We start from the raw sequence: 16284 nt of genomic DNA, 5'->3' as shown, positions 1-16284 counted from the left end.
TGCAGTGCTTGGATTTAGAATATTTTCTTCCCATAGAAAACAATGTCAATGAATGAATCTGTTCCAGGGTGAAACAGTCACCATCATAGTATTCATGTTTCAAGCAACATTCAAGTGTAAAAAGAAGTTAAGCACTGTGCATATGAAGACATGTAAACAACAAAACATTACACTTAAGAATAAGTCAACCTTGACTGTTCCTGGAGGTCAGTCCCTTCACATGTGTCATTATTGTCACTTAAACGGTATTGTACTTAGCAGTCAGGACAATATATACTATCATTAGTAGGGGTGCACACAAAACAATCATTTTGCATCCGAATTGCCGTTCTTATTTATCCCGATTCTAAATAGATTTTCAGAAATGTATAATATATATATATATATATATATATATATATATATATATATATATATATATATATATATATATATATATATATATATATATATATATATATATATATATATATATATATATATATATATATATATATACACTTATACAGTATATATATATTATACATGTGTGTATATACATACATATATATATATATATATATATATATATATATATATATATATATATATATATATATATATATATATATATATATATATGTATATATATATATATATATATATATATATATATATATATATATATATATATATATATATATATATATATGTATATATATATGTATATGTATATATATATATATATGTGTATATATATGTATATATATATATGTATATATATATGTATATATGTGTATATGTGTGTATATATGTAAATACATATATGTATATATATATATATATATATATATATATATATATATATATATATATATATATGTGTATATGTGTGTATATATGTAAATACATATATGTATATATATATATATATATGTGTGTGTATATATATATATATATATATATATATATATATATATATATATATATATATATATATATATATATATATATATATATATATATATATATATATATATATATATGTATATATATATATATGTATATATATATATATGTATATATGTATATATATAGTAGGGGTGCACACAAAACAATCATTTTGCATCCGAATTGCCGTTCTTATTTATCCCGATTCTAAATAGATTTTGAGAAATGTATAATATATATATATATATATATATATATATATATATATATATATATATATATATATATATATATATATATATATATATATATATATATATATATATATATATATATATGTGTATATTAGGGCTGCAACTAACGATTAATTTGATAATCGATTAATCTGTCGATTATTACATCGATTAATAATCGTATAAAAGAGACAAACTACATCTATCCTTTCCAGTATTTTATTGAAAAAAACCAGCATACTGGCACCATGTTGTGGACATTGGGGGTGCAGCATACACCAATAATAACACAGAAATGTAACTAATCAGAACTGAATCAGATATTGTACACGTTTCTGTTGTGAATAATAAAGGATTCATTTCAGGCTGCCTCTGAATAATAGCATGAAATATTCCAGCACCTTCATAACGTTTAGTTATACTAAAGCGTCACTCAAATCTAAATATATTTGTATAGCTTTATCGGCCCGGCTACATTGATCCATTATGAAACCAACCTGAGATATTTCTGTCTGTTACGTTTATTTCCTAATTGGTAACCGTGCGTTTTGTCTCTCAAAACGGAGTCAAATGTGCCGGAGACACATTATCATCCCCGCGTTGCAACAAAGGCATAACTTTAAAGTTACTCACAAAAAAGCTGAACTCATGAATGCTTGTTGCCACTATGGACTTAAAAAGTTACATACTGTGAGTTCTTCCCTTCATCCATGGCTCCAACATGTTTCTTCTTCAGGTGCTCCTGAAGCAATGTTGTACTTCCGTGCCATTTTGCAGGAAACGGTCTTCTTTGAAGTCTTTAAAGTGAAGTGTTCCCACACTTTTGTTGACTTAGGTCGTACACTTTTCTCCATTGAAGCAATAACCTCAAGATGTTTCTCCGCTAAACTATCGGTAGTGTTTTCCTGCGCCATTTTTCAAATTTTTCCGGCAAAGGAGACGCCGTCGTCACGTGAGCTGCACATGACCACATCATTGGCTAGCTTACGCCACCTCATGAGACGTAGCCTCACCGCCGCCCTGGCGCTGTTTTGTACTGTTTTTGTACTTATTTTGATTATTGTTTCTCAGCTGTTTGTAAATGTTGCAGTTTATAAATAAAGGTTTATAAAACAAACAAAAAACAACAATAACAAAAAAACAAAAAACAAAAAAAAAGCCTCCGCGCATGTGCATAGCATAGTTCCAACGAATCGATGACTAAATTAATCGCCAACTATTTTGGTAATCGGCTTTAATCGATTTAATCGATTAGTTGTTGCAGCCCTAATATATATATATATATATATATATATATATATATATATATATATATATATATATATATATATATATATATATATATATATATATATATATATGTATATATATATATATATATATATATATGTATATATGTATATATGTATATATGTATATATATATATATATATATATATATATATATATATATATATATATATATATATATATATATATATATATATATATATATATATATAAATAAATAAATGTTGCAGTTTATAAATATATATATATATATATATATATATATGTATATATATATATATATATATATATATATATATATGTATATATGTATATATATATATATATATATATATATATATATATATATATATATATATATATATATATATAAATAAATAAATGTTGCAGTTTATAAATATATATATATATATATATATATATATATATATATATATATATATATATATATATGTATATATATATATATATATATATATATATATATATATATATATATATATATATATATATATATATATATATATACATATATATATATATATATATATATATATACGTGTGTGTATGTGTGTATATATATGTGTGTGTGTATGTGTATATATATATATATATATATATGTGTATATATATATATATATATATATATATATATATATATATATATATATATATATATATATATATATATGTATATGTATATGTATATGTATATATATATATATATATTTATATATATATATATATACAGTATGTGTATTTTTTTTTTCCAAATTTTTTTTTGGAATCAATTAATTCTTAAAATATGGTTCTTAGGCCATCTCTAAGTAACCAGGAGGAGGCTTTCTAACTTGTTTCATTATAATTATTATACCAAGCATTTCATCGCGAAAATCAGTTTGAATCTCGAATCGGTTCTGAATCGAATCGTCACCCCAGGAATCAGAATCGTTGGGTGTCCAAAGTTTCACACCCCTAACTATCCACACTACTTTCCCCCAGTTCTATGGTTATCATCACTATTTTCCTCTTTGCCCTCAGTGCAAGTGTATGTTGTGTCACGCTCAAGAAAAAAAACAAAAAAATGTCTTTAATGTGCTTATTAGCAAGCTAAACAATGACGACCCCAAACTGCGTGAGACTTTTCCCTGAAGTTGAGTTGACAACATAAAATAAATGTGCTTCATAAAACTTTAATAAAATAAAATAAAAAGGTGTGTAGTGTTTTCAGATACATTACACAATGTTGTATTTGTAGCCTCATTCCTGTATGAAGGAATTGAACCTGGATCATCTGCAATGTGCTCAAACAAACACTAGGTAGCACTGTGAGCAGATAATACTGGATCACAGGCCTGGGCAATTATATTGACTCAGGGGCCAAATTTAGAGAAAAAAAATATGTCTGGGGGCCGGTATATCTATTTTTAGGAACAAAACCTCACAATAATGTCTGATTGAAAGCTAAAAACTCCTCCTTAAAAAACGAAATGTATTTTAATTTTTTTTTTTACTGAATGAGACACCCAGAATGTACATTAAAATAAAGAATGTGGGATTTACAATATTAACTACGAAGGATAAAACACTGAATATTGACAAAATATTTTACAATCAAACAAAATGCAAAAAACACAGTGACATATGAACGTGAAGGGTAAAACAAAACCCACCGACAATCTAATATATCTGATACATCACTAAGCTTTAGAACTTTGTTGTACACCGCCTCTAAAAAGTACCGGTCCCCCCTTTGTCGTCACGTCAGGACATTGCTGGTTTTACGAGCAGGGGAGCATGTTTGGCGCCGCACACACACAGAGTACTTACAAGCAGACACAGTGTGTAGACAGAAAAGGGAGAACGGACACATTTTGGCTTAAAAAGTAAAGATAAAGGTGAAGTTATAACACTAAAACACCCTCAGGAAGAGATGCTTTAAAACATGGCTAGCTAGCTAGCGGCTAACGTCCATCCTCAGTGTTTTAGTTACTTCTAAATCACTAATCCTGGTCTCCATGGCGACAAATAAAGTAAGTTTCTTACACGTAACATTATCACTGGAGGACGAGGAATAGCTAAACATGCTTCACTACACACCGTAGCTCGCCCGCGTCACAATGTAAACAAACGCCATTGGTGGATCTACACCTGACATCCACTGTAATGATATCAAGTACAGGCACGTCGATACTACTATGATTACGTCGATATTTGTTGGCGTCACAACATCTTCTTTTTGAAATGTATATTATGTTTGTAAACTCAGGAAATATGTCCCTGGACACATGAGGACTTTGAATATGACCAATGTATGATCCTGTAACTACTTGGTATCGGATTGATACCTAAATGTGTGGTATCATCCAAAACTAATGTAAAGTATCAAACAAGAGAAGAATAAGTGATTATTACATTTTAACAGAAGTGTAGATAGAACATATTAAAAGAGAAAGTAAGCAGATATTAACAGTAAATGAAGAAGTAGATTAATAATCAATTTTTTACAGTTTGTCCTTAATAATGTTGACAAAATAATAGGTAGATAAATGACACAATATGTTACTGTATACGTCAGCAGACTAATTAGGAGCCTTTGTTTGTGTACTTACTACTAAAAGACAAGTTGTCTAGTATGTTCACTATTTTATTTAAAGACTTAACTGCAATAATAAACTAGAGATGCCCGATAATATCGGCCTGCCGATTGCATCGGCCGATAAATGCTTTAAAATGTAATATCGGAAATTATCGGTATCGTTTTTTTTATTATCGGTATCTTTTTTTTTTAATTATTATTTTTGTATTAAATCAACATAAAAAACACAAGATACACTTACAATTAGTGCACCAACCCAAAAAACCTCCCTCCCCCTCATTCACACAAAAGGGTTGTTTCTTTCTGTTATTAATATTCTGGTTCCTACATTATACATCAATATATATCAATACAGTCTGCAAGGGATACAGTCCGTAAGCACACATGATTGTGCGTGCTGCTGGTCCACTAATAGTACTAACCTTTAACAGTTAATTTTACTCCTTTTCATTAATTACTAGTTTCTATGTAACTGTTTTTATATTGTTTTACTTTCTTTTTTATTCAAGAAAATGTTTTTCATTTATTTATCTATTTTATTGTATACATTTTTAAAAAAAGGACCTTATCTTCACTGGTTGTCCAAATTAGGCATAATAATGTGTTAATTCCACGACTGTATATATCAGTATCGGTTGATATTGGTATCGGTAATTAAGAGTTGGACAATATCGGAATATCGGATATCGGCAAAAAAGCCATTATCGGACGTCCCTATAATAAACATATGTTTAATGTACCCTAAGATTTTTTGTTAAAATAAAGCCAATAATGACATTTTTTGTGGTCCCCTTTATTTAGAAAAGTACCGAAAAGTATCGAAATTCATTTTGGTACCGGTACCAAAATATTGGTATGGGGACAACACCAGTAACTAATTAGATGGCCGTAGTAACTAATTCGATTACCATAGTAACTAATTAGATGACCATAGTAACTAATTACATTACCATAGTAACTAATTATATTACCTTATTAACTAATTAGATTACCATAGTAACTAATTATATTACCTTAGTAACTAATTATATTACCAGAGTAACTAATTAGATTACCATAGTAACTAGTATATCATGCAAAAGCGCAGATTTCAACCATTGAAATACTTTGTATAGTTCAAGACTTACGGTCAGTAGAAAACATCACTGCACATCAGAAATTTCCATCTTAAAGATCTAAAAAAAATAATTTGGGAATGTCCGGTGGGCCAGATTGCAAAACTTAAAGGGGCCGCACGTGGCCCCCGGGCCTTAATTTGCCCAGGTCTTCCTCTTTGGGACTTATCAGGTCTGTTCTGCAGTCTTCACTTGTGCTTTCAGTGAGGGACGAGGCAAAAACTAACCCAGACCTACCAGGGTGAGACATCGTGTTTTCATGATCTCTGCTTTGTCCTCCACTCATGTGCACAAGACAAACACACACATGTATCATGTGCACAAGACAAACACACACATGTATCATGTGCACAAGACAAACACACACATGTATCATGTGCACTACAAAGAAGTGTATTTATTCTTAGAAAGCCCTCAGTGTTTGATGAAGTCAAAGCAGGATTTACTGATCACTGACTTACTGACAGATGGCCTACTTAACTATCAATTGTAGGACCTCCCCCTTGTAGGCACATCTGGCGGCGCCACACACACACACACACACACACACACACACACACACACACACACACACACACACACACACACTCTTGTATTTGTTACCTTCTTGAGACTTGCCTCCCTCTTTAGGACCAGCCTTTCTAGATATATAAAGATGTGTATTTACAACATGAATAATATGTACATACTATGCAAATATAAAAAAGCTTGTTGTGAAAAATGAGTTGGAATTGCACTAGAAAAAGGTCACAATTTCACAAGAAAAACTTAGAATTTTGGCAGTTTTATAATAAAAGTCGTCATTTTACTCAACGCAAGTCAAAATTGTACAAGAAAAACGGAACATTTGTGCAATGTTATGCTAAAAGTTGGAATTTTACTCAATAACAGTCGCGATTTTACAAGAAAAGCTTCACATGTTGGCAATTGTAATGTAAAGAGTCGCAATTTTACTCGACAAAAGTCACAATTTTAAAAGAAAACTTAAAAATTATGGGAATGTTATAATAATAATCGGAATTTAACTTGGCAAAATTATGACTATAGTCATAATTTTACTCCAAAAAAATGTCACTATTTTACAAGAACAATAAACTGGAAATTGTGATGTATCATGTTGTATGCTTGCATGTTCGAAATAAACTCAAACTCAACTCAACTCAACTCAATTGGCGACTTTTAAGTCAGAATTTTATTATGACAAATGTCACCATTTTGCATTAAAAAGTAATAATTTTACATAAAAATGTAATAATTGTATGAGAAAATATTGCTGTATTACAGAAACAGAAAGAATATGAGAAATTGTTCCCAATTTTATAAGAAAGAAGTCGACACATTGTGAGAAAAAGACAGCTTTTATTTTTTAAATATTTTTTTAAAAACTTTTTTGTTTGTACTTGTTTTTTAATCATTCATTATTGACTTCAAGTTATTACAGTATGTATACATATTTGTTTTATTTGTTTTATTAATTTTGGCCAAAGGGGGCACATTTCAATTTCTTACACACACTTGTTATTTCATATGTTGACACTTTTAAAAGCGACACAGTCAATTTGAAAAATCCCTCCTTTTTGGGACCACCCTCATTTTGATAGATGTCACCAGCAGGGGTGCAAATGAGACATTCTCTATTAGATGCAATGTTATTGGGACCATGATTTATGTCATCACTTGTTCACACCTCCTCATATGGAAGCTACTTTTCCTTCTTGGTGTCTCAAGAAGGGTAGAAATACAAGAACACACACATTCTTGTATTTGTTACCTTCTTGAGACCTCCGAATAACTCCTCCCTCTTTAGGACCACCTTTTCTAGATATATAAAGATGTGTATTTACAACATTAATAATATATACATACTATGCAAATATAAAAACACTTGTTGTGAAAAATGAGTTGGAATTTCACATGAAAAATGTCACAATTTCACAAGGAAAACTTAGAATTTGGGTAACATTATAATAAAATTTGTCATTTTACTCAACGCAAGTCAACATTTTACAAGAAAAACTGAACATGTGTGCAATATTATAATAAAAGTTGGAATTTTACTCAATAACAGTCGCGATTTTACAAGAAAAGCTTAAAATTTGGGCAATTTTATGAAAAGAGTCATACTTTTACTCGACAAAAGTCACAATTTCATAAGAAAACTTTAAAATGATAGCAATATTATAATAATAATCGGAAATTTATTTGGCAAAATTATGACAAAAGCCATAATTTTACTAAAAAAAATTCACTATTTTATTAGAACAACAATAAAATTGGCAATATTGTGATAAAAGTCAGAGTTTTATATGACAAATGTCACCATTTTGCATTAAAAAGTCATCATTTTACATAAAAAAGTAATAATTGTACGATAACATTTTGCAATATTACAGAAACAGAAAGAATATGAGAAATTGTTCCCAATTTTACTAGAAAGAAGTCAACACATTGTGAGAAAAAGACTGCTTTTAGTTTATTGTTTTTTTTTTTTTAGGACTTTTTTAAATTTGTAATTGTTTTTTAATTCTTCATTATTTACTTCAAGTTATTACAGTATGTCTCTATATACATTTTTATTTAGTTTGTTTAATTAATTTTGGCCAAAGGGGGCGCATTTCAATTTCTTACACACACTTGTTATTTCATATGTTGACACTTTTAAAAGCGACACACAGTCAATTTGAAAAATCCCTCCTTTATGGGACCACCCTCATTTTGATAGATGTCACCACCAGAGACATTCTCTATTAGATGCAATGTTACTGAGACCATGATTTATGTCATCACTTGTTCACACCTCCTCATATGGAAGCTACTTTTCCTTGTTGATGTCTCAAGGGTAGAAATACAAGAACACACACACACACACACACACACACACACACACACACACACACACACACACACACACACACACACACACACACACACACACACACACATTTTCTTGTATTTCTTACCTTCTTGAAACCTCTGAATAACGCCTCCCAAAGATGTGTATTTACAACATTAATAATATATACATAATATGCAAATATAAAAACAGTTGTTGTGAAAAATGAGTTGGAATTGCACAAGAAAAAGCTCACAGTTTCTCAAGGAAAACTTAGAATTTTGGCAGTATTATAATAAAAGTCGTCATTTTACTCAACGCAAGTAAACATTTTACAAGAAAAACTGAACATTTGTGCAATATTATGATACAACTTGGAATTTTACTCAAAAACAGTTGCGATTTTACAAGAAAAGCTTAAAATTTCTCAGTCATAATTTTACTCGACAAAAGTCACAATTTTATAAGAAAACTTTAAAATGATAGCAATATTATAATAATCGTAATTTTACTTGGCAAAATTATGACAAAAGTCATAATTTTACCCCAAAAAATTCACTATTTTACAAGAACAACAAAAAAATTGGCAATATTGTGATAAAAGTCAGAGTTTTATATGACAAATGTCACCATTTTGCATTAAAAATTAATAATTTTAAGATAACATTTTGCAATATTACAGGAACAAAAATAATATGAGAAGTTGTTCCCAATTTTATAAGAAATAAGTAGACATATTGTGAGAAAAAGACGGCTTTTAGTTTATTGTTTTTTTAATTTACTTTTTTTATTTTGTAATTGTTTTTTTTTTTTTTACACACACTTGTTATTTCATATGTTGACACTTTTAAAAGCGACACACAGTCAATTTGAAAAATCCCTCCTTTTTGGGACCACCAGAGACATTCTCCATTAGATGCAATGTTATTGAGACCATGATTTATGTCATTACTTGGTCACACCTCCTCATATGGAAGCTACTTTTCCTTCTACCCTTCTCAAGAAGGGTAGAAATACAAGCACACACACACACACACACACACACACACACACACACACACACACACACACACACACACACACACACACACACACACACACACACACACACACAATGTAAACAACTGTGAGTAGAATGTAACATGCTAATACAGGATAAAGGGTAAGAAGTATAAAAAGGATTATTACTGTTACTGGAAAGTTATTTTCTTCTTGCAGAATAGTGTGTGGGAGTTAGTGACGCCTCGCTCGTGGTCCTGTAGCCAGCAGAGATGAACGTGAAGGACGCAGATGTGACGGAATCGACCATTTATGCTCAGTAAAGCTCACATTTCTGCAGATAAAACACTTGATATAAAGTAGTCAGTGTACAGCTGGTGTAATCATTCTACTTGCATTAATGGCCCCATTCAAATAAGTCAATGCAGAAATGTGAGTAAGTCACTTTTTCCTGAAGAAAAGTCATCAACACACTTTGAGTGAGCTGTTTTAAAGATGTGTAGCAAAGCCTGAAGTGATGGGCGTGTTCTTTTTACTTTTTATGTGTATTGGATCTTATTGTATTGTGTGGTAAAGGTTGTACCTGAGTTGTAAAGTAATGCAGGAGATGTACTGTAATGTACTGCATAAATACTGCATAAATGTACTGTATGTTGGTGCATTTGCCAATAAAGTCTGTCTTTTCTTCTTCTGCTGTGTGAATGTGGAGCATGTCAAACTAAGTTTGGAGAAGTAACAAACATTTCTAACTGTACGTGGAAGAAAGCCCACCGAATTTGCATATGTATTACTGTATATATGTATTATATATGTATTATATATGTATTTACAGGACATGTTGAAGCATTTGATGTGTCCCAGCCAATCAGTGAACAATGACAATGTATCATTATTTGAAATACTTAAACATATTAAGCCCAGCCAATCACGCAATAAAACAAATACATTTGTTAAATATAATTATATATATGAATATATATGTATTTATATATATATATTTTTTAAAACGTTTTTAAATAAAAATCTATAGTATAGTATTATATAGTGTAATGTATGTGCTTTATATACATACACACATATACATGTGTGTGTGTGTGTGTATATAAATATATATATATATACATATATATATATATATATTTATTTTTTTACATTTTTAAATAAAAAAACATTTATAGTATTATATAGTGTAATGTATGTGCTTTATATACATACACATATACGTGTGTGTGTGTGTATATATATATATATATATATATATATATATATATATATATATATATATATATATATATATATATATATATATATAGTATATACAAACCCCGTTTCCATATGAGTTGGGAAATTGTGTTAGATGTAAATATAAACGGAATACAATGATTTGCAAATCCTTTTCAACCCATATTCAGTTGAATGCATTACAAAAACAACATATTTGATGTTCAAACTCATAAACTTAATTTTTTTTTTGCAAATAATAATTAACTCAGAATTTCATGGCTGCAACACGTGCCAAAGTAGTTGGGAAAGGGCATGTTCACCACTGTGTTACATGGCCTTTCCTTTTACCAACACTCACTTAAACGTTTGGGAACTGAGGAGACACATTTTTTAAGCTTCTCAGGTGGAATTCTTTCCCATTCTTGCTTGATGTACAGCTTAAGTTGTTCAACAGTCCGGGGGTCTCCCTTGTGCTATTTTAGGCTTCATAATGCGCCACACATTTTCAATGGGAGACAGGTCTGGACTACAGGCAGGCCAGTCTAGTACCCACACTCTTTTACTATGAAGCCACGTTGATGTAACACGTGGCTTGGCATTGTCTTGCTGAAATAAGCAGGGGCGTCCATGGTAACGTTGCTTGGATGGCAAAATATGTTGCTCCAAAACCTGTATGTACCTTTCAGCATTAATGGCGCCTTCACAGATGTGTAAGTTACCCATGTCTTGGGCACTAATACACCCCCATACCATCACAGATGCTGGCTTTTACACTTTGCGCCTAGAACAATCCGGATGGTTCTTTTCCTCTTTGTTCCGGAGGACACGACGTCCACAGTTTCCAAAAACAATTTGAAATGTGGACTCGTCAGACCACAGAACACTTTTCCACTTTGTATCAGTCCATCTTAGATGAGCTCAGGCCCAGCGAGGCCGACGGCGTTTCTGGGTGTTGTTGATAAACGGTTTTCGCCTTGCATAGGAGAGTATTAACTTGCACTTACAGATGTAGCGACCAACTGTAGTTACTGACAGTGGATTTCTGAGCCTGTGTGGTGATATCCTTTACACACTGATGTCGCTTGTTGATGCAGTACAGCCTGAGGGATGGAAGGTCACGGGCTTAGCTGCTTACGTGCAGTGATTTCTCCAGATTCTCTGAACCCTTTGATGATATTACGGAGCGTAGATGGTGAAATCCCTAAATTCCTTGCAATAGCTGGTTGAGAAAGGTTTTTCTTAAACTGTTCAACAATGTGCTCACACATTAGTTGACAAAGTGGTGACCCTCGCCCCATCCTTGTTTGTGAATGACTGAGCATTTCATGGAATCTACTTTTATACCCAATCATGGCACCCACCTGTTCCCAATTTGCCTGTTCACCTGTGGGATGTTCCAAATAAGTGTTTGAAGAGCATTCCTCAACTTTATCAGTATTTATTGCCACCTTTCCCAACTTCTTTGTCACGTGTTGCTGGCAGCAAATTCTAAAGTTAATGATTATTTGCAAAAAAAAATTTTTTTTATCAGTTTGAACATCAAATATGTTGTCTTTGTAGCATATTCAACTGCATATGGGTTGAAAATTATTTGCAAATCATTGTATTCCATTTATATTTACATCTAACACAATTTCCCAACTCATATGGAAACAGGGTTTGTATATATATATATCAGTGACATGCGGTGAAGTTCATGTCAGGTGAGGCACTGACTTTATCACAGTCAGATTTACAAACATATGAACCCTAAAGAGTATCTTATTCACCATTTGATTGGCAGCAGTTAACGGGTTATGTTTAAAAGCTCATACCAGCATTCTTCCCTGCTTGGCACTCAGCATCAAGGGTTGGAATTGGGGGTTAAATCACCAAAAATGATTCCCGGGCGCGGCACCGCTGCTGCCCACTGCTCCCCTCCCCTCCCAGGGGGTGAGCAAGGGGATGGGTCAAATGCAGAGGACAAATTTCAGTAGCACACAAAAAAGCACATTTAATAAAAAAACCTTATTATGGTCTTACCTTTACTTATAAATGAAGTCCATGAACAAAAGCATCGATAACTTGTTTATAGAAGTCTTCCTTATCTTTCTTCAGTTTTAAAAGTCTCTCTGTCTCGATGGAGATCTTCCTTTAATTATTACCTCCTGCTTCGATTGAAAGTTCAGTTTAGAAAACTGTTTTATTTTAGATATGTAATCCTCCATGTTAATAGTTCAGGCAAAAGGAAAAAATAAACAATCGCTGCTAACTGTTGCTGCTTGTTGTCACTTCTTCTGCAGCCGAGTAGTCACAAGAATGATCTCTGGGATCAGTACTGCCCTCTACCACCATGAGGCGGGATTACTGCAAGCCTCACACAGTGCGTCTTTTGCAGCAGTTTTATGATTGCTCAGCACAAGAAATACGTTACACACATACAGTTGTTGACCAAATACACTGTACATTATATACCTCAGCTAACTAAACTATGGAAAGATATAGTATAATTCATATAGCAATACTGTCAAAGGATCTGCGGGAAAAGGTAATTGAACTGCATAAAACAGGAAAAGGGTATAAAAAGATATCCAATGAATTGAGAATGCCAATCAGCAGTGTTCAAACGCTGATTAAGAAGTAGAAAATGAGGGATTCAGGTAGACCAGCAAAGATTTCAGCCACAACTGCCAGGAAAATTGTTCGAGATGCAAAGAAAAATCCACAAATAACTTCAGCTGAAATACAGGACTCTCTGAAAAATTGTGGTGTGGCTGTTTCAAGATGCACAATAAGGAGGCACTTGGAAAAAAATGGGCTGCATGGTCGAGTCGCCAGAAGAAAGCCATCACTCCAAATTACTTTGTTCCAGAAGTTTTGAGGCTTGTCTCTGTGCTGTTTGGCGTAATGTAAGCGGGATACTTTGTGACATTTGCGCAGAAATGGCTTTAGTAAGAGGGTAATATGTAATTATTTAAATACCAACACATTATTCACCTAGTCAATCAGGTATAAAGGCAAAAATAATATAAGTAATTATGTCAATATTTTATATATATTTAATATTGCATTTTAGAAATAAATATTTATAATATATCTCAGCAAATCAGTGTGGAGAGGCAATGTTATAAAGAAATTATAGTTAAATATTAGGAAATGTTTGAAATGTAAAAAAATGGAAGAAAACATGTTTGCATTGAAAACATGTTTGCATTGATGTCTGATTTATAAACACAGTATAGCAGACACCAGACCATAGTTCTCCTTTATAAAGAAGTTCATATTGTGGTTTTTTGAGATATTGAAGATGTATAATATACACATCTTCCTCAGTGTCAAACAATTCTTCATCCTTGACTTGGAAGATGTTTAAAAATACTGCAGAATCCCACACAAAACCTCCGCTAGGCTGGTTTTAACCCAGAAAAACCTCCATAAGGACCAGAACCTCAGCTGCAGGTCAACTGTGTGTGTGTGTGTGTGTGTGTGTGTGTGTGTTCTTGTATCTCTACCCTTCTTGAGACATCAACAAGGAAAAGTAGTTTCCATATGAGGAGGTGTGAACAAGTTAGGACATAAATCATGGTCCCAATACGGAAAACCATTGCATCTAATAGAGAGCCAAATACTAGAGTCCGTGAACATTGTTCCAAAGTCAGGATGTTTTGTTGATTTAATGTGCATACAAAAGTAAACATTGACAGGTGCAAAAGCAGCAATATATGATAAAACAAGATGGCAGCTAAAGAAGGACTTCCCTATTCATCCCCGAAAAAAAGCCGCCAGGTGAACAGCTGATTTTACCACTTCCGGTGCTGATGTAAGACAACTCATATGTGACCATAGGATGAACAAATACACTACGGTACTAAGACTATAGTGGCCATTAACGGTTAGCGTCTACAGCTGGGTTGCCCAAAGTGCGGCACAGGGGCCATCTGTGGTCCGTGACTCCTTTGTCATCGGCCTTAAGCACATTACAAAAAACAAATAAATAGATATATCATTTGCACCCCTGGTGGTGAAATCTATCAAAATGAGGGTGGTCCCAAAAAGGAGGTGTTTTTCAAATTGACTGTGTGTCGCTTTTAAAAGTGCTCCCCCTCTGGTCAACATAAGAAATAACAAGTGTGTGTAAAAATGTGAAGTGCTCCCCCTCTGGTCAACATATGAAATAACAAGTGTGTGTAAGAAATTGAATTGCGCCCCCTTTTGCCAAAATTAATTTAAATACAATAAAATAAAATAAATATGTATATAGAGACATACTATAATAACTTGAGGTAAATAATGAAGAATTAAAAAACAATTACAAAAAAAAAAAAAACTAAAAAAAAAGAAAGAACTAAAAGCAGTCTATTTCTCACAAGGTGTCGACTTTTTTTCTTATAAAATTGGGAACAATTTCTCATGCTCTTTCTGTTTCTGTAATATTGCAATACTTTCTCGTAAAATCATTACTTTTTTTATGTAAAATTATTACTTTTAAATGCAAAACGGTGATATTTGTCATATACAAATCTGACTTTTATTGACGCAATATTTCAAAATTTTTTGTTGTCCTTGTAAAATAGTGCAATTGTCATAACTTTGCCAAGTAAAATTTTAGTTTTTTTTGTAAAATTGTGACTTTTGTCGAGTAAAATTACAACTCTTTTCATAAAATTGCCAACATTTTGAGCTTTTCTTTTAAAATTGCGGCTGTTTAGTAAAACTCCAACTTTTATCAGAACATTGCGCAAATGTTCAGTTTTTCTTGTAAAATTTTGACTTGCGTTGAGTAAAATGCCGACTTCTATTATAATACTGCCAAAATTCTAACTTTTTCTTGTGAAATTCCAACTCATATTTCACAACAAGATTTTTTATATTTGCATAGTATGTATATATTATTAATGTTGTAAATACTAATCTTTATATATCTAGAAAGGGTGGTCCTAAAGAGGTAGACATTTTTCGGAGATCTCAAGAAGGTAACAAATACAAGTGTGTGAGTGTGTGTGTGTGTGTGTGTGTGTGTGTGTGTGTGTGTGTGTGTGTGTGTGTGTGTGCGCGCGTTCATGAACGACAACAATCATCAGT

The 16284-nt window shown here is 31.8% G+C and overlaps 1 protein-coding gene across 2 annotated transcripts in view; it reads left to right on the top strand.

Annotated features, from left to right (window-relative positions):
* soat2 (sterol O-acyltransferase 2) overlaps window positions 1-10687 on the top strand; it is a 71516-nt gene extending 60829 nt beyond the window's left edge. For both annotated transcript variants that reach the window (XM_062037668.1, XM_062037669.1), the window contains exon 16: window positions 10219-10687. In XM_062037668.1, the coding sequence (XP_061893652.1) occupies window positions 10219-10275 (57 nt within the window). In that variant the 3' untranslated portion in view covers window positions 10276-10687. The remainder of the gene's footprint in view (window positions 1-10218) is intronic.
* The last annotated feature ends 5597 nt before the right edge of the window (window positions 10688-16284 follow it).

Source organism: Entelurus aequoreus, linkage group LG26 (genome assembly GCF_033978785.1).
Source record: "Entelurus aequoreus isolate RoL-2023_Sb linkage group LG26, RoL_Eaeq_v1.1, whole genome shotgun sequence".
Taxonomy (NCBI): domain Eukaryota; kingdom Metazoa; phylum Chordata; class Actinopteri; order Syngnathiformes; family Syngnathidae; genus Entelurus; species Entelurus aequoreus.
Note: the sequence above shows the minus strand (reverse complement) of the source record. Positions and strands in the feature narration are given on the sequence as shown.